The sequence below is a fragment of the Loxodonta africana genome, chromosome 8 (genome assembly GCF_030014295.1).
Source record: "Loxodonta africana isolate mLoxAfr1 chromosome 8, mLoxAfr1.hap2, whole genome shotgun sequence".
NCBI lineage: Eukaryota > Metazoa > Chordata > Mammalia > Proboscidea > Elephantidae > Loxodonta > Loxodonta africana.
The window spans coordinates 46,525,177-46,550,245 of NC_087349.1; the positions used below are offsets into that span (position 1 = coordinate 46,525,177).

Sequence of the window (25,069 nt, forward strand, 5' to 3'; positions counted from 1 at the left end):
AAAGACCTCTTTGGAGTATTAAAAAGCAAAGATGTCATCTTCAGGACTAAGGTGGGCCTGACCCAAGCCATGGTATTTCCAATCACGTCATATGCATGCAAAGGCTGGACAAAGAATAAGGAAGACTGAAAAAGAATTGAGGCCTTTGAATGATGGTGATGGCAAAGAATAGTGAATATACCATGAACTACCAAAAGAACGACCAAATCTGTCTTGGAAGAAGTACAGCCAGAATGCTCCTTAGAACTAAACAAGGATGGGGAGACTTTGTCTCATGTTCTTTGGACATGTTATCAAGAAGGACCAGTCCCTGGAGAAGAACATCATGCTTGGTAAAGTAGAGGGTCAGCAAAAAAAGAGGAAGACCCTCAGTGAGATGAACTGACACAGTGGCTGCAACAATGGGCTCAAACATAGCAACCATTGTGAGGATGGTGCAGGACCAGGCAATGTTTCATTCTGTTGTAATAGGGTCACTATGAGTCGGAACGAACTCGACGGCACGTAACAACAATTATAACCTTGTGGGACCACAGATATACATGCAGTTGGAAGTTGCCCAGAGGGATGTCATGTGGTGCATGACTATATATACGTAAGGGCAACTGAAAGACCAAAGCAGAGCGAGGGCCAGGAACCAGATGGGGAAAGCATGGTTCAGCAACATGGAAGCTTTTCTACAGTGGCTACTGGTTCAAATACTCTCTTTCCTCACTCCTTCTCACTGCTGTACTAGTATAGGCAATACCTGGGTTAGAATGAGATCTGTTCCTAAGTGTGTCTTAAGGAATTTGTAGGTAAGTCAGAACAGGTACATATGGTCTTATTTAACCTTACTTTAGTGCAAGAAAAGGCTCAGAGGCTTTTCAGTGATTTAAAAGCTGCGCATGCAGCAAGTGAAAGTGATTGTAATGAAGAATTTGTTGCAAGTAGGGGTTGGTTCAATCAAGTAAAGACAAATTTACATAATTTTAAAGGGCAAGTATGAGTTGTCCATAAGCCTGGGACTTACTGCATTACAAAAGGAGCTGTAAAAAAAAACAAAAATTTTTTTTAAGATTTCATTAGGCAGGATGATAAGGGAGATAGGGTGGGAGGTAGCGATGGGGATCCCCAAGGGAGATGGTAGGGGCTAAGAAAGGACATTCAATCTTTCCACTAGACTGTGAATTATTTAAGAATAAGTATCATCTCCTACCTAACTTTCCACCCTTGGTGCCTGGAAAGGAAATCCAGCACATAGTAGGTGCTCAATAAATGTGCTGAATGAATAAGTACATGTAACTGTAGTGGATGCTATGATACATCATCCAGATTCCCATTCATAACTGAAGGGCTTATTCTCCTATCTGTTGGGAGTACAGCTGGCAGGCAGCCCTCAGCTGTCAGCCTTCTTAGGGAATTGCCTGGCTGAAAAGAGCTATCTGGCCCCAGGTCGCATGCCTTCCTGAAGTAGCTTGCATCTAATGACTGGGGACAACAGAGGTCTAGCCCACCTCACCCCAGCTTGGGACAACTCTGAGGGACTATCCTAGGTGCAGGCTCCCCTTTGGGGTCAATGAAACTGTATTACTAGCCAACTTATTCCATGGCCCAATGGGACTTTCTGTTCTTATACAACACAATCCCAAGAGGTCTCCCTATTAATCTTCCGGTGCTCTAACTTCCATCCCAGAGACTGCATTTAGGTAAACTCAACCTGAGACAATAGTCCAAAAGAGAACCTAGGTCTGAGCTAGATTCAAGACACCCAGAGAAAGTATTTGACTGCATATTAGAGGTCAGTAAATACAAAAGGCTTTACAAAGTGTAATAAAATTTTTTATCCCTTGCAATTTGTTTCCATTTCAGCTACTTTAGTAATCAAGAGATACAGAGTTACCTGAGAGTTCCTAGTGGTGCAAACGCTCCGTTCAAATCCACCAGGTGCTCCCTGGAGACCCTATGGGGCAGTTCTACTCTGTCCTGTAGGGTTGCTATGAGTCGGAATCAACTTGACGGCAATGGGTTTGGGTTTTAGTGGTGCAAACAGTTAATGTGCTCAGTTGCTAACAAAAAGGTTGGAGATTTGAGTCTGCCCAGAAGCACCTCAGAAGAAAGTCCGGGTGATCTACTTTTTAAAAAGCGGCCACTGGAAACTCTGTGGAGCGAGTTCGACTCTAACACACGTGGAGCCGCCATGGACCGGAACAGACTTGACAGCGACCGCTTGGCTAGAGAACTTTGAGAACTGCCTCAAAGAAGTTCATCTGTTTCACTATCATATAAGCAATTAATGGCAATCTGTACCAAATTAGATTCTTGTCTAACTTAAAAGAAAGCAAACCAAACATTAATGAATTTAGTGTAAACATGACGTAAAGCATTCCAAAGAACCAGCTGTTTTTCCTGTTGGTTTTCATCAACCTCCAGCCCGTTAGGGAATTGTTGTTCCACTAAAAGTCACTCAATACATTAACTTCAGTGCTTTTAAAAGTTAGAAATGCTTTTACGCTCACAAAAAGCTATTGTTAAAATACGAAGAGTTAAAAATTAACAAAGCTAGTCAATGCACAACTGAGAAGAAAATATATAAATGAATACCAAAACTATTCGTTTTATCTGAATAGAGTTCCATTTGTACTCAAAGATATCTCAGGACCAAAAAATACTTTTTAACCTTGAAACAAAAGCTGATCAGGTATAACCATTAAATTGAAGCTCAGGCATTATTTCAAGTATATAAAAAAAATAATAATAAAATAAGTACTTATTTTTAAAGGTTTTATTTTTTTTTTTAAGAGTAGACTTGCCAATTTGCTACATAGCCTGGTTAGAACTAAATTGCTTTCTAATACCTCTTGATAATTTGTGCTCACTACTACAACCTGGGGGTTTTGTCAAAGTATAGACACACTGGCATTCAGTTTTACAATAAAAGGGAAATGAGTGGACTAGATATAGAAAAAGCACAAGTCTGTATTTCCTGGCAAGTGGCTCAACAAGCATTCAGCAGATGTTATACACTGTACTTCTGGCCAGGATAAGTGATTCTTATCTAATTCTATCAGTATACATTCCAGAAAACATACCTGGATTTGAATGCTCTGTTATGTGGAAATTTAAAAAGCATACTGAGTGACACTGAATACTAGCATGCTCTTTGCTGTATTACTTCACCATTATGTTCTCTTCTTTCAAAATTTAAAAGTTAACTAAATAATATTACTTGCCTGCAGAAACATGTCACATGATGATACTTAATTAAAAAAAAAAAAAAATTGAAAACGGCATGGTGCTGAGAGGGGCGGGTGACAACATAAATGTAGATAAAGCATTATAACCAAAATTAGTATCACTGAGTTACTATAATTGGATTCCACCCAACTGTCTCATTAATTTACTTAATCCCTACCTTTCCTACATAGTGCAACCACTCAGAACCCATCTGTCTTAGTCATCTAGTGCTGCTATAACAGAAATACCACAAATGGATGGCTTTAACAAAGAGAAACTTGTTCTCTCACTGTTTAGTAGGCTACAAGTCCAAATTCAGGGCATCAGCTCCAGGAGAAGGCTTTCTCTCTGTTGGCTCTGGAGGAAGGTCCTTGTCATCAGTCTTCCCTTGGTCTGGGAGCATCTCAGCGCAGGAACCTCAGGTCCAAAGGACGTGCCCTGCTCCTGGCACTGCCTTCTTGGTGGTATAAGGTTCCCATGTCTCTCTGCTTGCTTCTCTCTTTTATCTCCAAAGAGATTGGCTTAACACACCATCTAATCTTTTAGATCTCATCAGTATAACTGCCACTAATCCATCTTATTACACCACAGTGATAGGATTTACCACACACAGGGAAATCACATCAGAAAATAAAATGGTAGACAATCATACAATCATATAAGGGAATCATGACCTAGCCAAGTTGATAGATATTTTGTGGGGACACAATTCAAGCCATGACATTCCACCCTTTGGCCACCAAAAATTCATGTCCTTGACACATCTAAAACATATCTACCCCACCACATCAAAGCAAAAGTCTTAATTCAATTCCAAGTCCAAAATCCAGAAATTTCTCTTCATCTGTGAAATCTAAAGTACAAGTTATCTGCTTCCAAAGTACAATGGCAGAACAGGCACAAGCTAGACATTTCCATTACAAATGGGAGAAACTGGAGGGAAAGAAGGCATAACAGGCACCAAGCAAGTTGGCAGAACACATTACATTAGCCCTCAAGGCTTGAAAATAATCCTCTGTTCTCAGAGGCCATTTACACAATAGCCCTGCCCTCCAGACTTTAGGTATTGGCCACACTCTCCAGATTCTGAGTAGAGGCCCCTCAGCCCTAGGCTTCAGCTCCACCTTCCAGGCCCACTGGGAGAGCAACTCTGCTCCCTCGGCTTTGGGTGCACCACTCTCCTAGCCCATCAGAGTGGCAATTCCACCCTTAGAAACACCAGAGGCCATGGCTCCATCCTTTGAAGCTCCTGAGGTCATGGCCATACCTTTTGGGACTGAGGCAGCTCGGCTTCCTGTATTCTTTGTCTCTTCAGCTTTTGCTTCCTGGTTTCTTGGCCTCTTGGCTCTTGGGCCTCATGCCCACATCTGCCTTGCTGAGGTAAGTGTTCCAAAGCTCTGTAGCTCTACCAATAAGTGCCTGGAGACATCCTGCTCCACCAGGAAATTTCAGCCAAAAGGCACTCAGCTCTCTTGCTCTGTGGGTCGGCAAGCCTAGCTCCACTGACAAGTGCCCAGAGGCATCCCACTCTGCCAGGAAGCCTCCTGCTCCAAGGCACTCAGCTCTCCTACTCCATGGGTTGGCTCCAGCACTGTCTGGCACTGGTCTCCTGGTTCTGCTGCTGTTAGCTCTCTGCTGCTGCTGCTTCTTTGCCACTGCAGGTTTCCTGCTGCTGCTGGTTTTCTGTTGCTGCTGCTGGTCCCCTGCCACTGTTGGTCCTCTATCTACTCAGTTTCAAAACTGCTTCCACGTTTTAGGTATCAGAGCAGCACCCTACCCCTGGCACCAAATTCTGTCTTGGTCATCTAGTGCTGCTGTAACAGAAATACCATAAGTGGGTGGCTTTAACAAAGAGAAACTTATTCTCTCACTGTCTAGTAGACTACAAGTCCAAATTCAGGGCATCAGCTCCAGGAGAAACCTTTCTCTCTCTGTCAGCTCTGGAGGAAGGTCCTTGTCATCAGTTTTCCCTTGGACTGGGAGCATCTCAGCGCAGGGACGTCATACCACCAAGAAAGCAGTACTGGGAGCACAGTGTGTCCTTTGGACCTGAGGTTCCTGCGCTGAAATCCTCCCAGACCAAGGGAAGACAGATGCATCACAAGGACCTTCTTCCAGTGCCAACAGAGACAAAAAGCCTTCCCCTAGAGCTGGTGCCCTGAATTTGGATTTCTAGCCTACTGGACTGTGAGAGAATAAACTTCTCTTTGTTAAAGCCACCCACTTGTGGTATTTCTGTTTTAGCAGAACTAGATTTTTTTTTTTTAGATGACTAAGACACCATCTTTATTTCTTTCATTGTGCTTTCTTCTGAATTATCTCCTGTACATATTTCATTGTTTCCTTTTCTAAGGAAATACATTAAAATTCAAAATTATTATTAGTTTTGTATCTTCGATTTCTTGTGAAAATAAAACTAAGTTAGCCTATGAGTAATTTTATTTTGTGGGTTTTTTAAAAAGATGGTTCGTTTACAATTATTTGAAGGACCAGCTTCCCGATGGCAGTTCCTTCCTTAACTACAAAGGAAGAATTATCTCTTAAAATTTATGCTATGTGAAGAGTTTGAGATGTATTAGGACTTTGTCATCTTACCATGAATACTTCCTAATGTAATATCCCCAGCAGCAGAAGACAGAAATGATGATTCTGTATAAAGATACTTGGCTTTCAGCAAACCATCTTCAGTAGAAATATTAACAGAACTTCCCTGCAGTTTATCTACCGTCACAGTCTAGTAAGAGAAAGACTAACGTCAGTTCATTACAAAATAAAGACCAATAAAAAGTGAAAATGATATCTACTGAATTAGCTGGCAACTACATAAGAAGTTACTACCAAGTACAAAATCAGTTTAATGGCTCTGATACACGAGCTCTTAATTTATCTTAATAATGTTTACATTTTTAGGTAGTGTTCTTCATCTTTTGTTAGAGTTACTCTTGCTTGAAATTTTTGAAATGGGGCTCATTGGTTAAGAGGTCAGCTGCTAACTAAAAGGTCCTTGGAAACTCTATGGGACAGTTCTTTTGTGTACTCTAGGGTCGCTATGAGTCAGAAGGAAACCCTGGTGGTGCAGTGGTTAAGTGCTACGACTGTTACCCGAGAGGTTAGCAGTTTGAATCCTCCAGGCGCTCCTTGGAAACTCTATGGGGCAGTTCTACTCTGTCCTGTAGGGTCGCTATGAGTCAGAATCGCTATGAGTTGGACTCAAGGGCAGTGGGTTTGTATGAGTCAGAATGAACTTTAAAGCAATGAATTTGGTTTTGGTTATTTGGATAGCATTACTGCTATCAAATGGTGCCACCCTGTGGAAAATACTGAAGAAGCTGATTTTGAAACATCCTTCAATTTGCCTAAACACAAAGTAAACAGATCTTGGAAAAATACTTAAATAAGCCAAATATATAAGAAAAATTTAATCTAGATATTAATACTATCACTTAGTAAGCTATTTTAATCCGTGATCATAAAATAAAAATCTCTTCAGAACTAGAATTAAATATTAAGTATTTAGGTTTTTATTGATTCCAGATAAGGAACTAAATAACTGTGAAAGTATTAGCCACAAACTATAAATTATATAACATTTAATCACCTCAAATTCAAATCTGAATTCACTAATGAAATAAAATGCAATAAAAAGGGAATGTTTATAGCACCTACCCACTGTGTTAAAAAAAATTGTGTTAGCCAAACTTAAAGCAAATTATAATTACTAAAAAAAGGAAGTTTCAATCTTACACTTTTCTCTGATGCATGAATATCTATATTTCCATAAACTGTTCCCAAACAAATCACCTTTCCTCCTTTTGTTTGAACATGTAATTTTTGACCCTGGAAGACAAATACAAAAACACATATAGAGTAGAAGAGAGAATAAGTTGGACTCATACCAATAAAAAATTCAACATTTTACATATTTCTTTTTTATTTGCAAAAATAATTAAGCAGCAAAGGAAGAACCAAGAATGAAAAATAAACGCACTGTTTGGAATAAAACCAATTGGAAAAAAATGTCAATTGCTACTAAAAAGATTAAACAACCCACCTGCATTCAAAAGAAAAAAACTGGGATGTTTCAGTAGCTCCACTGAAGAAGGCCTTGGGAATCAAAGATCACTGTGATCAGCTAACTCAACACCAACGATGAAGATAATGATGACAATAATCACTATTATTATTCATTATCATTAATACCAATAATAGTTATCACTTATTTGACATGTTCTCTGCACCAAAAACAATGTTAACTGCTTTATATGAATTACCATTTAATCCTCCCGACAACTGAGAAAAAAAGGTATTATATTTTCTCCTGTTTTACAGAGGAGGAACCCCAAAACTCAGGGAGGTTAAATAATATTATCAGGGTGACACAACTGAAAATTAACAAGCCAACATATGAATTAAGCTCTGCATGATTCCAAAGCCTACATTCTTAAGGTTGGTGTGGTCTGAAGAACATATTAACCTTAGAGTAACAGCCTACTGACTTGTCATTTAAACTCCAGTTAAAAAAAAAACAAACTTGTTGCCATTGAGTCGATTCTGACTCATAGTGACTCTATAGGACATAGCAGAACTGCCCAATAGGGTTCCCAACGAGCAGCTCGTGAGTCTGAACTGCTGACCTTTTGGTTAGCAGCCTGAACTCTTAACCATTGTGCCACCAGGGCACCATTAAACACCAGTAGCCCTGCCTTTCTAGCACAGCACATCCCAGAAATGGGACTAAGAGAAACCTGGCAAATGTAGCAGAAAGTACTATTTAGCCCTGCCTTTCTAGCACAGCACATCCCAGAAATGGGACTAAGAGAAACCTGGCAAATGTAGCAGAAAGTACTATCTGCCCAACAAAATCACTTTTTTTCTTCATAGTAAAAGGAATGTAGCTGGGTGCATGGAGTAACTACATTTTCCATCTTCCTAACTCTTAGGTGTTGCTAAGCTCTTGCCAATAGAATGTAAGTAGGAATGCTATGTACCATTTCTAAACTGGTGTGTTTAGGAGAGGAGGTGTGTACTCTCTGTGCTCTTCCTATTCCATCGAGTGGGTGCAGATTACAAGGCGCTAGGAGATGGTAGAGTCACAACACGAAAGGAACCCAGAACTACCAAATGGAAATGTGCCACTTCCTGTTTGGTTTATTTTCAGAGCAGTTTAATTGGCCTTAGTCATTATATATGCCTTCAGTTCTGCCACAATTAGAAAGAGATAAAGAATAGGTAATTAGCAGAAGCTGCAGAGGAAGAAAAGTTGCAAAAGCAAACTCACCAACATCATAACTAGCAACAGCAGAGAGGTGACTAAAAGGTAGGGAGAAAAAAATTCAAAGCTTCATATAGTTTTTGGTTGCTTTACTTATGGGACAAAATTGAAAAACCTTAGGTAAAACTGCCTAGGAATGAATTTTGAAAAATTTAGAGAAAAGGGCAAAATGAATCATTCTTAAAAAGATCTGTACTGTAGAATGGTAGACTACTTCAACCATATAGAAAGGCATGAGTCTAAAATCACATTTAAATACACTCTTTATCAGGCAAACAAGTAATTAATGAACTTTAGAAAAGAGCATCTCCAAAGCTACGCACAGGAATTTCTACGGAAGCTATGAAATTTACCAAAGTGTAAGCAAAATTTCACATACATGCATATTTTTTCTAAGAAGACAATCACCAGATTTTCAAAAAGGTCTAAGTCTCAAAAATTTAAGAAGTATTGTTGTAATTTAAATATCATCTAATTCCAAAAAAAGGTGAGGTAGCTTAGAAAATTTTAAAAAACACATAAAACTAGATAGCTAAAAGAAACGCTTAACTAAACCAAAGTCTACTTAGAAAAGAAAAAAATATATATCCAATATATAAAGTTATAATGTAAACGTGTGGCATTCAGTGAGTTAAGTCTGCTGCCTAAACGCTGGATAAATGCAGTACTGCTGTACATTTTGCTTGGACAATAAAGAAGGTGGAAAGAGCATGAGCTTGGAAATCAGAAAGATGTGAATTCAAATTCCAGCTCAATTTATTAGCTATGTGAACTCAGGTGAGTTCCTCAATATCTTGGCACCTCATAGTTTCTTCCTTGATAAAATGAAGATAATAGAAGGATTAAATGAGATCATGTACATAAATGCTTAGCTAAGATTCCTGGTACACAATAAGAATGCAATAAATAGTGGTTATTATTGCTGTATAAATTATATAAGATAAGTATATCTTAAGTCCTTAAAATTAATTAAAGAGAAATGTATTTTAACGGGTATTTGCCAATTCCAGGTAATGATATTGTACCATATTTAGAACTTAAGCCAGATATTTTACCAAAATGTTTCCATTTGTGGATTTATGTCAGTTAAATCCTAAAATCTCAAAAATATTTCTCTTAATCCTCAGTATTCTATCTGTAAGGATTGCTAGATATTTCATGACTTTCAGCCATTTTTTAAGAAGTCTTACAAAGATCAAATTAAAAATTTATATTTCAAAAATAGGAGTAAAAAATAAAAAACTCATTCTATCTTAAAATTACCATATGGGTCTACTAGACTCTTACAAACCTGAAATATATTATGGGATCTTAGTGTTCTCACTTTTTTGTATCTGGCTGCAAACTAAAAGGCTGGTAGTTCAAATCCACCAGCTGCTCCTTAGAAACCCTATGGGGGAGTTCTACTCTATCTTAATGGGTCGCCATGAGTCGGAATCGACTAGACAGCAGCGGGCTTTTTGAGGGGGTGCTAATGGCATCTAGAAGGTAGAAGCCAGGCATGCTGCTAACCATTCTACAGTATACAGGACAGTCCCCCACAACAAGCAATAATCCAACCTAAAATGTTAATTGTGTCAAAGTTGAGAAACCCTGGCCTAGAAAAATGATATGACAGTGACATAAATCATCACTATTGCATCATCCCTCAGTTGTTTTATTGAGCTGTCTAAAGATAGCATCATCTTTCAAAATGATCTAAAGACACCATCTTTGTACCCCTTTTTTTAGCATTCATTGAACTAGTTGAAAATTCAGAATTTTTCATTTTAGGCCAATAATAAGAAAAAAAGAAGAAAACTGACAGGAGAAGACATTTCAAAACTATCAGATGAATCAGAAGAGGAACGCAAAGAGACAGCAGCACACTAGATTTTAATTTTGATGGTGAAATTGATCCTGTAATTGAAAATCTCAGACTCTGAGTCTTCAGAGGACAATATTCTAGATGAATTTTCTGTAGCTCAGGCATTGGTGAGTGAACAACACATTTCTAAGAACAAAGGAATTACGGTATTATCTAGTCATTCATTCAACAGGAAGACTTAATCAATCTTTTCTGACAAGAACCTGGAAATCCTGCTTTGCTAAAAGGATGTGTAACAGTATTCTCAAATATTTTATGAGGTTTGAACAACTAAATTTATTTGATATAGTTCATACATGGACAGATACTGAAGGCAGGTGTATAAGTACAAGTGATTGGAAGAAAAAAATGATGTAAAAATAATTCCTCAAATTTTTCTTTCTATTTAGTGTTTATAAATCTAAAAACAAACATGCTTTGTGATTATGAAGCAAAAAAGATGAGTGTCCTCTCTTCAATAAAATTATGAGCTATCAAAGCATAAGAAAGTACTGCATTTTAATGATGCAAGTACAAGAAGAAGAAGAAATAATGCTAAATTAGAACTTATTAGAGATGTATTTGAAATGTGGAATTAGTTTGTGTTTTGACTATGCAAGTGCAAGAAGTACCGGAAGTAATGATAAGCTAAACCCTATGAAAGATACTTTTGAAATCTGAAATCAGTATTTACAATATGGGTATGTACCAGGTTCATGAATTTCAGCTAATGAACAGTTAGTTGCATTCAAAAAAACACTGTCCATTTCAGGTATACATATCTCCCAAACCAGGAAAAGATGGACTAAAAATTTCAGTTTTCAATTTTACATTCTTATTAAATTTCTAATAGTTGTCTTTCATCATTTGTCTTATTCTTATTTCCATAAACTATTAATAAAATGACTTACAAGTATAAGAATATTAAAAAATGTTCAATTAACCCAAATAGTAAATGGTGATGACTATTTTCCTAGTATACTGAGGTTTAATGGGAGTAATTCCTAACAGAAGGTTGCTTACTTCATATCCCTTAGATAGCATCCATTCTTGAGATGGTCTCTAAATTCAGGAAAGTTTATGGAATGACATCAAGGACATCATGCATGAAGAAAGCAAAGGTCATTAACAGTTATTTGACAAAATTTAGAGCAATACACACACCTTTTTACACAAGCTTATATAATCCACATATTCTTTGCCTGGCATTATCAGGGACCCTCTGGTTTTTGAATGTGAAAGAATATGTGGTTAGGTAGTAAAAGCAGTGAAATGCAGTCAAGAGAGCTACGTTCTACCCACAGTTAAACTATTGTTTATTAGTTTGGTTAGAGCATTTTTCTTCTTTCTGGGTCTCAATTGTATCCTCTAGAGCAAGAGTTAGCAAACTATGGGCAAATCCAGTGTACCCCTGTTGTTGTTGTTTTTTTTCCTATTGTGGTAATATTTGTCATTTTAACCATTTTTAAGTGTACATTTCAGTCACATTAATTACATTCACCATGTTGTACTACCATTATTACTATCCATTTACAAAAGGTTTATATTATCTCAAACAGAAACTAAGTACCCCTTCAGCAATAACTCTGAATTCTCCAGCCCCTGGTAACCAGTAATAAACTTTCGTCTATTTGCCTATTCTAGGTCCTTCATATAAGTAGGATCATACAGTATTTTTCCCTTTTTGTCTGACTTACTTCACTCAGCATAATGTTTTCAAGGTTTAGCACTGTTGGAGCATGTATCAGAACTTCATTTCTGTTTAGGGCTGAATTATATTTCATGTATGGCTATACCACACTTTGTTTATCAATTCATCTGTTGATGGACGCTTGAGTTGTTTCCACCTTTTGGCTACTGAGAATAATGCAGCAATGAATAATGGTGTACAAATATTTGTCTGAGTCCCTGCTTTCAAATCTTTTGGGTATATACAGAGGAGTGGAATTGCTCGGTCATATGGTAATTATATGCTAATGTTTTGAGGAACTTACAAACTATTTTCCCACAGTGGCTGCAGCATTTTACATTCACGCCAACAATACAGGGTTTCAATTTCTCCACATCCTCATCAACACTTGTTATTTAATGTTTTTAATATTTGTGAAGTGGTATCTCATTGTGGTTTTGACCACCAGCTGTTCTTGTAAACAAAATTTTATTGGAACACAGCTACACCCATTCATTTATAGTTGTACACAGCCAGCTTTCTTGCTACAATGGCAGTTGAGTAGTTGCAACTGAGCCCTTATGACCTGCAAAGCCTAAAATATTTACTATCTGGTCATTTACAGAAAGTTTGCTGGCCTCTGATCTGAAACGCAGAACCCTCGTGGCACAGTGGTTAAAAACTGGCTGCTAACCAAAAAGTTGGCAGTTCAAATCTACCAGCCATTCCATGGAAACCCTATGAGGCAGTTCTACTGTGTCCTAAAGGGCTGCTATGCGTTGGAATTGACTGGATGGCAATGGATTTGGTTATTTTGGTTTGCTCTGAAACACATAAAAGTTGCAATATCTAAAATACATGTACAGCTGTATTGTAACAAGAACAACATTTGCAGCATTTCTTAATAAGAGCAACATTAAAAGAAATATTGAAATATGATTAGAAAAATAAGTTTATACCTTAACAGACTGTAAGATGCTGGTCCCTTGCTCTGTTTCAATTTTGCAATTATCACACTCAATTTTTTGGACTTTTACACAACCAGACCCTGATGACTTGATATTCAAATCTAGAAGTGAAAAAAGAAAAACAACTTAGTATTATGGTCAATGACCTCCAAAGCATTTTAGCAACCCCTGGAAACCGTGCTCCTCCTTGCCTAGAAGTTATTCCACAATATTACTGAATCGTGAAGAGAATACAACTGTCCAAAGTCTCCTATAAAGGGGTTTCCACCATGGAAATAGAACCATAGTTGAAAGCTGCTTCTGACAGTTTTTAGAAATAAGGCAGTTACTTTTACTGGTCCATATCATCTAGATGTATATAAAAAGAGAGAGTTCCCAACATCTTTTATTTACAATCTACTTTATTATCTTGCCAGGCTAATCTGTTACAAAAGAAATCTTGTGATATTTTTGGTGTGCGAGGAGAAAAAAAACATATGTGAGAAGTAACTGAGGGAAGATATTCCATCCTTCTGTGTAAGATCATGGAAGCCTCTCTTCAACTGAGAAAACACACACACACTGATTCCACTAAGAATACAGCAAGTTAACAAGATATTATAACAAATCAGATAAGTTAGTGCATACTGCAGGAGTAGCATGGAACAAGTAGATACGATCATGACTTAGGATTTCTAATCCTACTTCTAACTTTTCATATATAAAAAAAAAATTATCATGCACAACTATATCATAAAGGTATATGAAATAGTAAAAAAAAGGAACTTTGAAAACTAATACTAAATAATATTAAACCCTTAAGATTCTGGGTAAATGGCAATGGTATCTAAAGCATGTTTGGAAAGTAAGGAAGGAGTCAAGGTGCCATCCATGGCTATTAATTTAAAGCGTACTCTTATATAACTCCCCACGCATCTGTCAGTTTGTCATACTGTGGTGGCTTACATGTTGCTATGATGCTGGAAGCTATGCCACTGCTATTTCAAATAACAGCAGGGTCACACATGGCGGGCAAGTTTCAGTGGAACTTTCAGACTAAGACAGACTAAGAAGAAGGACCTGCCAGGCTACTTGTGAAAAAACTGGCTAGTAAAAATGCATTGAGCACTAATGACAGAAGAGCAGACAAGCTGTGGAATGACAATCAAAGACATCATAAATGAAGAAAGCAAAAGGTTATTAAAAAGACAGAAAGGGGAGAAAAAAACAAAATGCATGTCAGAAGAGACTCTGAAATTTGCTCTTAAATGCACAGTAGCTAAAGCAAAACGAAGGAATGAAGTAAAAAAGCTGAACAGAAGATTTCAAAGGGTGGCTCAAGAAGACAAAGTAAAGTATTAAAAGGAAACATGCAAAGACCTGGAGTTAGAAAACCAAAGGGGAAGAAGATGCTTGGCATTTCTTAAGCTGAAAGAACTGAAGAAAAAATTCAAGCCTCAAGTTGCAATACTGAAGGATTCTATGGTAAAAATATTGAACGACACAGGAAGCATCAAAAGCAGATGGAAGGAATACAGAGACTTGCTGTACCAAAAAGAATTGGTCGACATTCAGCCATTTGAGGAGGTGGCATATGATCACGAACCAACGGTACTCAAGGAAGAAGTCCAAGCTGCACTGAAGGCACTGGCACAGAACAAGGCTCCAGGAATCAACAGAATACCAATCAAGATATTTCAACAAATGGATATAGTGCTACAGCTGCTCACTCCTGTTTGTCAAGAAATTTGAAAGACAGCTTCCTAGCCATCTGACTAGAAAAGATCCATATTTACACCCATTCCAAAGAAATGTGATCCAACACAAAGTGGAAATTATTTAACAATATCATTACTATCACACACAAGTAAAATTTTTCTGAAGATAATGCAAAAGCAGTTGCAGCAGAACATCGACAGGGAACTGTCAGAAGTTCAAGCTGTATTTCAGAAGAGGACGCGGAACAAGGGAAATCATTGCTGATGTCAGGTGATCTTGACTGAAAGCAGAGAATACCAGAAAGATGTTTACTTTTGTTTTACTGACTATGCAAATGCATTCGACTGTGTGGATCATAACAAATTATGGATAACACTGCAAAGAATGGGAACTCCAGAGCATTTAATGGTGCTCATGAGGAACCTGCATACAGGCCAAGAGGCAGTCATTTGAACAGAACAAGGGGATACGGTGTAGTTTAAAGTCAGGAAAGGTATGGGTCAGGGCTGTATCCTTTCACCGTATTTATTCAATCTGTATGCTGAGCAAATAATCCAAGAAGCTGGATTATATGAAGGAGAATGTGGCATCAGGATTGGCGGAAGACCCATGAACAACCTGTTATATGCAGATGACACACCTTGTTTGCTGAAAGTGAAAAGGACTTGAAGCACTTACTAATGAAGATCAAAGACTACAGCCTTCAGTAATGGATTACACCTCAACATAAAGGAAACAAAAATCTTCATAACTGGACCAAGAAGCAACATCATGATAAATGGTGAAAATATTGAAACTGTTAAGGATTTCATTTAACTTGGATCTATAATCAAGGCTCATGGAAGCAGCAGCTGAGAAATCAAACGATGTATTACACTGGGCAAATCTGCTACAAAAGAGCTTTTTAATGTGTTAAAAAGCAAAGGTGAGAGGCGGGGCCAAGATGGCGGACTAGGTGGACGCTACTGCGGATCACTCTTGCAACAAAGACTCGGAAAAACAAGTAAATCGATCACATACATAACAATCTACGAACTCTGAACAACAAACACAGATTTAGAGACGGAGAATGAACAAATACGAGGAGGCAGCGATTGTTTTCAGAGCCTGGAGCCAGCGTACCAGTCAGCGGATTTTCTGGAAAAACTAGTTTCCCAGTGATGGCTCGGAAACAGCAGTCCATATGAAACCACATAAAGAAGCAGACCATGACAGCTTCTCCAACCCCCCAAACAAAAGAATCAAAATCTTTCCCAAATGAAGATACAATCCTGGAATTATCAGATACAGAATATAAAAAACTAATTTACAGAATGCTTCAAGATATCACAAATGAAATTAGGATAACTGCAGAAAAAGCCAAGGAACACACTGATAAAACTGTTGAAGAACTCAAAAAGGTTATTCAAGAACATAGTGGAAAAATTAATAAGTTGCAAGAATCCATAGAGAGACAGCATGTAGAAATCCAAAAGATTAACAATAAAATTACAGAATTAGACAATGCAATAGAAAGTCAGAGGAGCAGACTCGAGCAATTAGAATGTAGACTGGGACTTCTGGAGGACCAGGGAATCAACACCAACATAGCTGAAAAAAAATCAGATAAGAGAATTAAAAAAAATGAAGAAACCCTAAGAATCACGTGGGACTCTACCAAGAAGGATAACTTGCGAGTGATTGGAGTCCCAGAACAGGGAGGGGGGACAGAAAACACAGAGAAAATAGTTGAAGAACTTCTGACACAAAACTTCCCTGACATCATGAAAGACGAAAGGATATCTATCCAAGATGCTCATCGAACCCCATGTAAGATTGATCCAAAAAGAAAAACACCAAGACATATTATCATCAAACTTGCCAAAACCAAAGACAAACAGAAAATTTTAAAAGCAGCCAGGGAGAAAAGAAAGGTTTCCTTCAAGGGAGAATCAATAAGAATAAGTTCAGACTACTCAGCAGAAACCATGCAGGCAAGAAGGGAATGGGACGACGTATACAGAGCACTGAAGGAGAAAAACTGCCAACCAAGGATCATATATCCAGCAAAACTCTCTCTGAAATATGAAGGAGAAATTAAGATATTTACAGATAAACACAAGTTTAGAGAATTTGCAAAAACTAAACCAAGACTGCAAGAAATGCTTAAGGAGATTGTTTGGCCTGATGACCAATAGTATCAGGTACCAGCACAATACAAGGTCACAAAACAGAACGTCCTGATATCAATGCAACTCAAATAGGGAAAGCACAAAAACAAACAAATTAAGATTAATTCTAAAAAATAAATAAACAAAATAAAACACATAACAGGAAATCATGGAAATCAATACATAAACGATCACAATAATCAAAAAGAGGGACTAAATATAGGAGGCATTGAACTGCCAGATGGAGAGTGATACAAGGCGATATAGAACGATACAAGTTAGGTTTCTACTTAGAAAAATAGGGGTAAATAACAAGGTAACCACAAAAAGGAATATCAATTCCATAACTCAAGAAAAAAGCCAAGAAAAACGTAACGACTCAACAAACATAAAGTTAACCATAATGAAAATGAGGATCTCACAATCTACTAAGAAAAACGTCTCAGCACAAAAAAGCATGTGGAAAAATGAAACGGCCAACAACACACATAAAAAGGCATCAAAATGACAGCACTAAACACTTATTTATCTATGATTACGCTGAATGTAAATGGACTAAATGCACCAATAAAGAGACAGAGAGTCACGCACGGGATAAAGAAACACGAGCCATCTATACGCTGCCTACAAGAGACACACCTTAGACTTAGAGACACAAACAAACTAAAACTCAAAGGATGGAAAAAAATATATCAAGCAAACAATAAGCAAAAAAGAAGAGGAGCAGCAATATTAATTTCTGACAAAATAGACTTTAGACTTAAATCCGCCACAAAGGATAAAGAAGGACACTATATAATGATAAAAGGGACAATTGATCAGGAAGACATAACCATATTAAATATTTATGCACCCAATGACAGGGCTGCAAGATACATAAATCAAATTTTAACAGAATTGAAAAGTGAGATAGACACCTCCACAATTATAGTAGGAGACTTCAACACACCACTTTCGGAGAAGGACAGGACATCCAGTAAGAAGCTCAATAGAGACACGGAAGACTTACTTACAACAATCAACCAACTTGACCTCATTGACTTATGCAGAACTCTCCACCCAACTGCTGCAAAATATACTTTTTTTTCTAGTGCACATGGAACATTCTCTAGAATAGACCACATATTTGGTCATAAAACAAATCTTTGCAGAATCCAAAACATCGAAATATTACAAAGCATCTTCTCAGACCACAGGGCAATGAAACTAGAAATCAATAACAGAAAAACTAGGGAAAAGAAATCAAATACTTGGAAAATGAACAATACCCTCCTGAAAAAAGACTGGGTTACAGAAGACATCAAGGAGGGAATAAGGAAATTCTTAGAAAGCAACGAGAATGAAAATACTTCCTATCAAAACCTCTGGGGCACAGCAAAAGCAGTGCTCAGAGGCCAATTTATATCGATAAATGCACACATACAAAAAGAAGAAAGAGCCAAAATCAGAGAACTGTCCCTACAACTTGAACAAATAGAAAGTGAGCAACAAAAGAACCCATCAGGCACCAGAAGAAAACAAATAATAAAAATTAGAGCTGAACTAAATGAACTGGAGAACAGAAAAACAATTGAAAGAATTAACAAAGCCAAAAGCTGGTTCTTTGAAAAAATTAACAAAATTGATAAACCATTGGCTAGACTAACTAAAGAAAAACAGGAAAGGAAACAAATAACCCGAATAAGAAACGAGAAGGACCACATCACAACAGAGCCAAATGAAATTAAAAGAATTATTTCAGATTACTACGTAAAATTGTACTCTAACAAATTTGAAAACCTAGAAGAAATGGATAAATTCTTGGAAAAATACTACCTACCTAAACTAACACATTCAGAAGTAGAACAACTAAATAGACCCATAACAAAAAAAGAGATTGAAACGGTAATCAAAAAACTTCCAACAAATAAAGTCCTGGCCCAGACGGCTTCACTGCAGAGTTCTACCAAACCTTCAGGGAAGACTTAACACCATTACTACTGACGGTATTTCAAAGCATAGAAAAAGACGGAATACTACCCAACTCATTCTATGAAGCTACCATCTCCCTGATTACAAAAAAAGAAAATTTTAGACCTATATCTCTCATGAACATAGATGCAAAAATCCTCAACAAAATTCTAGCCAATAGAATCCAACAACACATCAAAAAAATAATTCACCCTGATCAAGTGGGATTTATACCAGGTATGCAAGGCTGGTTTAACATCAGAAGAACCATTAATGTAATCCATCACATAAATAAAACAAAAGATAAAAACCACATGATCTTATCAATAGATGCAGAAAAGGCATTTGACAAAGTTCAACACCCATTTATGATAAAAACTCTTACCAAAATAGGAATTGAAGGAAAATTCCTCAACATAATAAAGGGCATCTATGCAAAGCCAACAGCCAATATCACTCTAAATGGAGAGAACCTGAAAGCATTTCCCCTGAGAACGGGAACCAGACAAGGATGCCCTTTATCACCACTCTTATTCAACATCGTACTTGAAGTCCTAGCCAGGGCAATTAGGCTAGAGAAAGAAATAAAGGGTATCCAGATTGGCAAGGAGGAAGTAAAGCTATCACTATTTGCAGATGACATGATCGTATACATGGAAAACCCTAAGGAATCCTCCAGAAAACTACTGAAACTAATAGAAGAGTTTGGAAGAGTCTCAGTTTATAAAATAAACATACAAAAATCACTTGGATTCCTCTACATCAACAAAAAGAACACCGAAGAGGAAATAACCAAATCAATACCATTCACAGTAGCCCCCAAGAAGATAAAATACTTAGGAATAAATCTTACCAAGGATGTAAAAGACCTATACAAAGAAAACTATAAAACTCTGCTACAAGAAATTCAAAAGGACATACTTAAGTGGAAGAACATACCCTCCTCATAGATAGGAAGACTTAACATAGTAAAAATGTCTATTCTACCAAAAGCCATCTATACATATAACGCACTTCCAATCCAAATACCAATGTCATATTTTAAGGGGATAGAGAAACAAATCACTAATTTCATATGGAAGGGAAAGAACCCCCGGATAAGCAAAGCATTACTGAAAAAGAAGAAGAAAGTGGGAGGCCTCACTCTACCTGATTTCAGAACCTATTATACAGCTACAGTACTCAAAACAGCCTGGTACTGGTACAACAACAGGCACATAGACCAATGGAACAGAATTGAGAACCCAGATATAAATCCATCCATGTATGAGCAGCTGATATTTGACAAAGGACCAGTGTCAGTCAATTGGGGAAATGATAGTCTTTTTAACAAACGGTGCTGGCATAACTGGATATCCATTTGCAAAAGAATGAAACAGGACCCATACCTCACACCATGCACAAAAACTAACTCCAAGTGGATCAAAGACCTAAACATAAAGACTAAAACGATAAAGATCATGGAAGAAAAAATTGGGACAACCCTAGGAGCCCTAATACAGGGCATAAACAGAATACAAAACATTACCAAAAATGATGAGGAGAAACCAGATAACTGGGAGCTCCTAAAAATCAAACACCTATGCTCATCTAAAGACTTCACCGAAAGAGTAAAAAGACCACCTACAGACTGGGAAAGAATATTCAGCTATGACATCTCAGACCAGCGCCTGATCTCTAAAACCTACATGATTCTGTCAAAACTCAACCACAAAAAGACAAGCAACCCAATCAAGAAGTGGGCAAAGGATATGAACACACATTTCACTAAAGAAGATATTCAGGCAGCCAACAGATACATGAGAAAATGCTCCCGATCACTAGCCATTAGAGAAATGCAAATTAAAACTACGGTGAGATTCCATCTCACACCAACTAGACTGGCATTAATCCAAAAAACACAAAATAATAAATGTTGGAGAGGCTGCGGAGAGATTGGAACTCTCATACACTGCTGGTGGGATTGTAAAATGGTACAACCACTTTGGAAATCCATCTGGCGTTATCTTAAACAGTTAGAAATAGAACTACCATACAACCCAGAAATCCCACTCCTCGGAATATACCCTAGAGATACAAGAGCCTTCACACAAACAGACATATGCACACCCATGTTTATTGCAGCTCTGTTTACAATAGCAAAAAGCTGGAAGCAACCAAGATGTCCGTCAACGGATGAATGGGTAAATAAATTGTGGTATATTCACACAATGGAATACTATGCATCGATAAAGAACAGTGACGAATCTCTGAAACATTTCATAACATGGAGGAATCTGGAAGACATTATGCTGAGCGAAATGAGACAGAGGCAAAAGGACAAATATTGTATAAGACCACTATTATAAGATCTTGAGAAATAGAAAAAACGGAGAAGAACACATACTTTTGTGGTTACAAAGCGGGGAGGGAGGAAGGGAGGGAGAGAGTTTTTTATTGATCAATCAGTAGATAAGAACTGCTTTGGGTGAAGGGAAAGACAACACACAATAGAAGGAAGGTCAGCCTAACTGGACTGGACTAAAAGCAAAGAGGTTTCCGGGATAAAATGAAAGCTTCAAAGGTCAGCGGAGCAGGAGCTGGGGTCTGGGGAACATGGTTTGAGGAGACTTCTAAGTCAACGGGCAAAATAATTCTATTATGAAAACATTCTGCATCCCACTTTGAATTGTGGCGCCTGGGGTCCCAAATGCCAACAAGCGGCCATCTAAGATACATCAATTGGTCTCAACCCACCTGGAGCAAAGGCAAAGGAAGAACACCAAGGCCACACGACAACTAAGAACCCAAGAGACAGAAAGGGCCACATGAACCAGAGACCTACATTATCCTGAGACCAGAAGAACTAGTTGGTCCCCGGCCACAATCGATGTCTGCCCTGTCAGGGAGCACAACAGACAACTCCTGAGGGAGCAGGAGACCAATGGGATTCAGACCCCAAATTCTCATAAAAAGACCACACCTAATGATATGAATGCGACTAGAGGAATCCCAGAGACAATGCTCCCCAGAACTTCTGATGGCACAGGACAGGAACCATCCCCGAAGACAACTCATCAGGCATGAAAAGGACTGGTCAGCGGGGGGGAGAGAGATGGTGATGAAGAGTGAGCCAATTAAATTAGGTGAACACTGGAGAGTGTGTTGGCAACTCTTGACTGGAGGGGGGATGGGAAGATAGAGAGAGAGGGAAGATGGCAAAATTGGCACGAAACGAGAGACTGAAAGGGCTGACTCAATAGGGGGAGAGCAAGTGGGAGAAGGGAGTATGATGTATGTAAACCTACATGTGACAGACTGATTGGAATGGTAAATGTTCACCTGAAGCTTAATAAAAATTAATTAAAAAAAAAAGCAAAGGTGAGTCTGACTCAAGCCACGATATTTTCAATTACCTCACATGCATGAGAAAGTTGGACAATGAATAAGGAAGACTAAAGAATTGATGCCTTTGAATTATGGTGTTGGAGAAGACTACTGAATATACTATGGACTGCCAGAAGAAGGAACAAATTTGTCTTGGAAGAAGTACAGCCAGGATGCTCCTCAGAAGCAAGGATGGTGAGACCTGGTCTCATGTGCTTTGGACATGTTATCAACAGGGACCAATTCCTAGAGAAGGACGTCATGCTTGGTAAAGTAGAGGATCAGCAAAAAAGAAGAAGACCCTCAAGGAGATGGATTGATACTGTGGCTGCAACAATTGGCTCAAGATTAACAAAGATTATAAAGATGGTACAGGACTGGGTAGTGTTTTGTTCTGCTGTACATAGGGTTGCTATGAGTCAGAATCAACTTAACGTCACCTAACAACTTTTATAACTTTATTAAAAACAATAACAGCACTGATATTTAATACCTAATCCACATAAATATTGATGGTGTACCTTAAAACAGACTAGAGAAATAAGCATTGTGTTGCCCAGACACAGAATATTGGGACTTAACTCCGAAATTTCAATTGTTATGGCAAAAATCCATGTCCATATTTATATACATGGTGGTCTCTATAAAGATTTGAAATAATAGTAATATTTTGGTTGGGATGTAAACTTCTTGGCAAAACTAAAATTATAAAAATACAACATTATCCCACACTTACATGGATACAAATATAATCGCAAAATTTATTACCCAGTTAAGTAGTGTTAAAACATAAGGCCTGATGTAAGGACAGTGTTGACAGGTATGGAGAGAAGGAAATCAATTTTAAAGATACACAGGGTAGGTGGGTGAGGGAAGGAAAAGTTAAGGGTAGACACTGAGTGGTAGTAGTGCTACTCTCACCCATTCACTGAAACAGGTAAGAGACAAATTGAAGGAACAAGGAGGTGTCAAGAAAATTCAGTTATGTTAATTTGAGGTGCCTGTGGAATAGACACGTGGAAAGAGTAAATTGGAATGGAGTTCTGACTTTAAAAAGAGGAACCATAACAAATAATAAGCTTTAGGATCATCAACTTAGGTAGTAGCCATTTCATCTATGCTCCTGTAAAACTGTGCTTACCACTATTTCAATACTCAATGTATTTTGTACCACAGCAATATATTCACAACTCTTCCTCCCCACCCTAGACTGTTACCTTTTTGAGGGCAGGGTCTCTTATCCATCAAGACTGGTTAAAAGTTAAGAAGCAATAAAACACAGAGGTTAAGCACACTTGAGTCAGTTCAAATCCCAACTTCACTATTTTGTATCAGAGATAGTAGACACATTTCTCGATCCATCACTGCTGAAATATAAGTTTCATGAAGGCATGGGTTTTTTTCTATTTGTTCACCCACAATAAATATTTACTTTATGAAGCTTGCTATATCTCAACTTCCTCCTCTGAAATGGTAATAGTATCTAATTTATGGTGCAATTTTAAGGATTAAAAAGATTATCCTAGAAATGTTAGTTGCTATTATTCTGATGCCAGAAGGGTGTTTACTTGTGTTTTATTGACTATGCAAAGGCGTTCGACTGTGTGGATCATGACAAATTATGGATAACATTGCGAAGAATGGGAATTCCAGAACACTTAATTGTGCTCATGAGGAAACTTTACATAGATCAAGAGGCAGTTGTCTGGACAGAGCAAGGGGATACTGTGTGGTTTAAAGTCAGGAACGGTGTGTGACAGGGTTGTATCCTTTCACTATACCTATTCAATCTGTACGCTGAGCAAAAAATCCGAGAAGCTGGACTATATGAAGAAGAACAGGGCATCAGGATTGGAGGAAGACTCATTAACAACCTGTGTTCTGCAGATGACACAACCTTGCTTGCTTGAAGAGGACTTAATGCAGTTAAGTTAAGGCAGTTACTAATGAAGATCAAAGACCACAGCCTTCAGTATGCACTACATCTCAACATGAAGAAAACAAAAATCCTTACAACTGGACCAATAAGCAACATCATGGTAAACAGAAAAAAGACTGAATTGTCAAAGATTTCATTTTACTTGGATCCACAATTAACACCCACAGAAGCAGCACTCAAGAAATCAAAAGACACACTGCATTGGCAAATCTTCTGCAAAAGACTTCTTTAAAGTGTTGAAAAGCAAAGATATCACCTTGAAGACTAAGGTATGCCTAACCCAAGCCATGGTATTTTCAATCACATCATATGCGTGTGACAGCTGGACAATGAATAAGGAAGACCGAGGAATTGACGCCTTTGAATTGTGATGGCGAAGAATATTGAACATACCACGGACTGTCAAAAGAACGAACAAATCTGTCTCGGAAGAAGTACAACCAGAACAGTTTTAGAAGCAAGGATGGCGAGGCTGCATCTTACATACTCCGGGCATGTTGTCTCGAGGGATCAGTCCTTGGAGAAGGACATCATGCTTGGTAAAGCATAGGGTCAGCAGAAAAGAGGAAGATCCTCAAAGAGATGGATTGACACAGTGGCTGCAACAAGGTACTCAAGCATAACGATTGTGAGGATGGTGCAGGACTGGGCACTGTTTCGTTCTGTGGTACACAGGGTCGCTATCAACAACAATTATTCTGATCATCATCCTCAGTGCCAGGAAGAATGGGAGCCTGTGGAGATCTTCCTAGAAAAGTATTGTGTACACGGTGGCCTGCACTCTGGAAAATAACACTGGAACCCAAATATCTAGGAAACATATTCTGTGGGCATTATCAACTGAAGTTTCTCAGGCAGTCTTACTATGTTTTTCTTCACAGCCTGCTGCTCACAGAAAATTTACTTAAGCCAGGAAGAATGGGGGCATATCAGTAAAAACCTGGGTGCCTATGTGAAACCAAAATACTTGGTGCAGGATCGACATGGAACATCTA

General features: G+C 38.0%; 1 protein-coding gene across 8 annotated transcripts in view; it reads right to left on the bottom strand.

Annotated features, from left to right (window-relative positions):
* FAM185A (family with sequence similarity 185 member A) overlaps positions 1-25,069 on the bottom strand; it is a 90,461-nt gene that overhangs the window by 52,200 nt on the left and 13,192 nt on the right. For 5 of the 8 annotated variants that reach the window (XR_002784936.2, XM_023544485.2, XM_064289908.1 and 2 more), the window contains exons 2-5: positions 12,963-13,072; positions 11,358-11,396; positions 6,961-7,053; positions 5,812-5,950 (exon numbers count right to left, since the gene is read on the bottom strand). Coding sequence is in view for 7 of the 8 variants with exons in the window: in XM_023544485.2 (XP_023400253.1) it covers positions 5,812-5,950; positions 6,961-7,053; positions 11,358-11,396; positions 12,963-13,072 (381 nt within the window). In the remaining variant the exon portion in view is untranslated. The remainder of the gene's footprint in view (positions 1-5,811; positions 5,951-6,960; positions 7,054-11,357; positions 11,397-12,962; positions 13,073-25,069) is intronic. The other 3 variants (XM_023544486.2, XM_003407186.4, XM_023544487.2) reach the window with 2 other exon arrangements.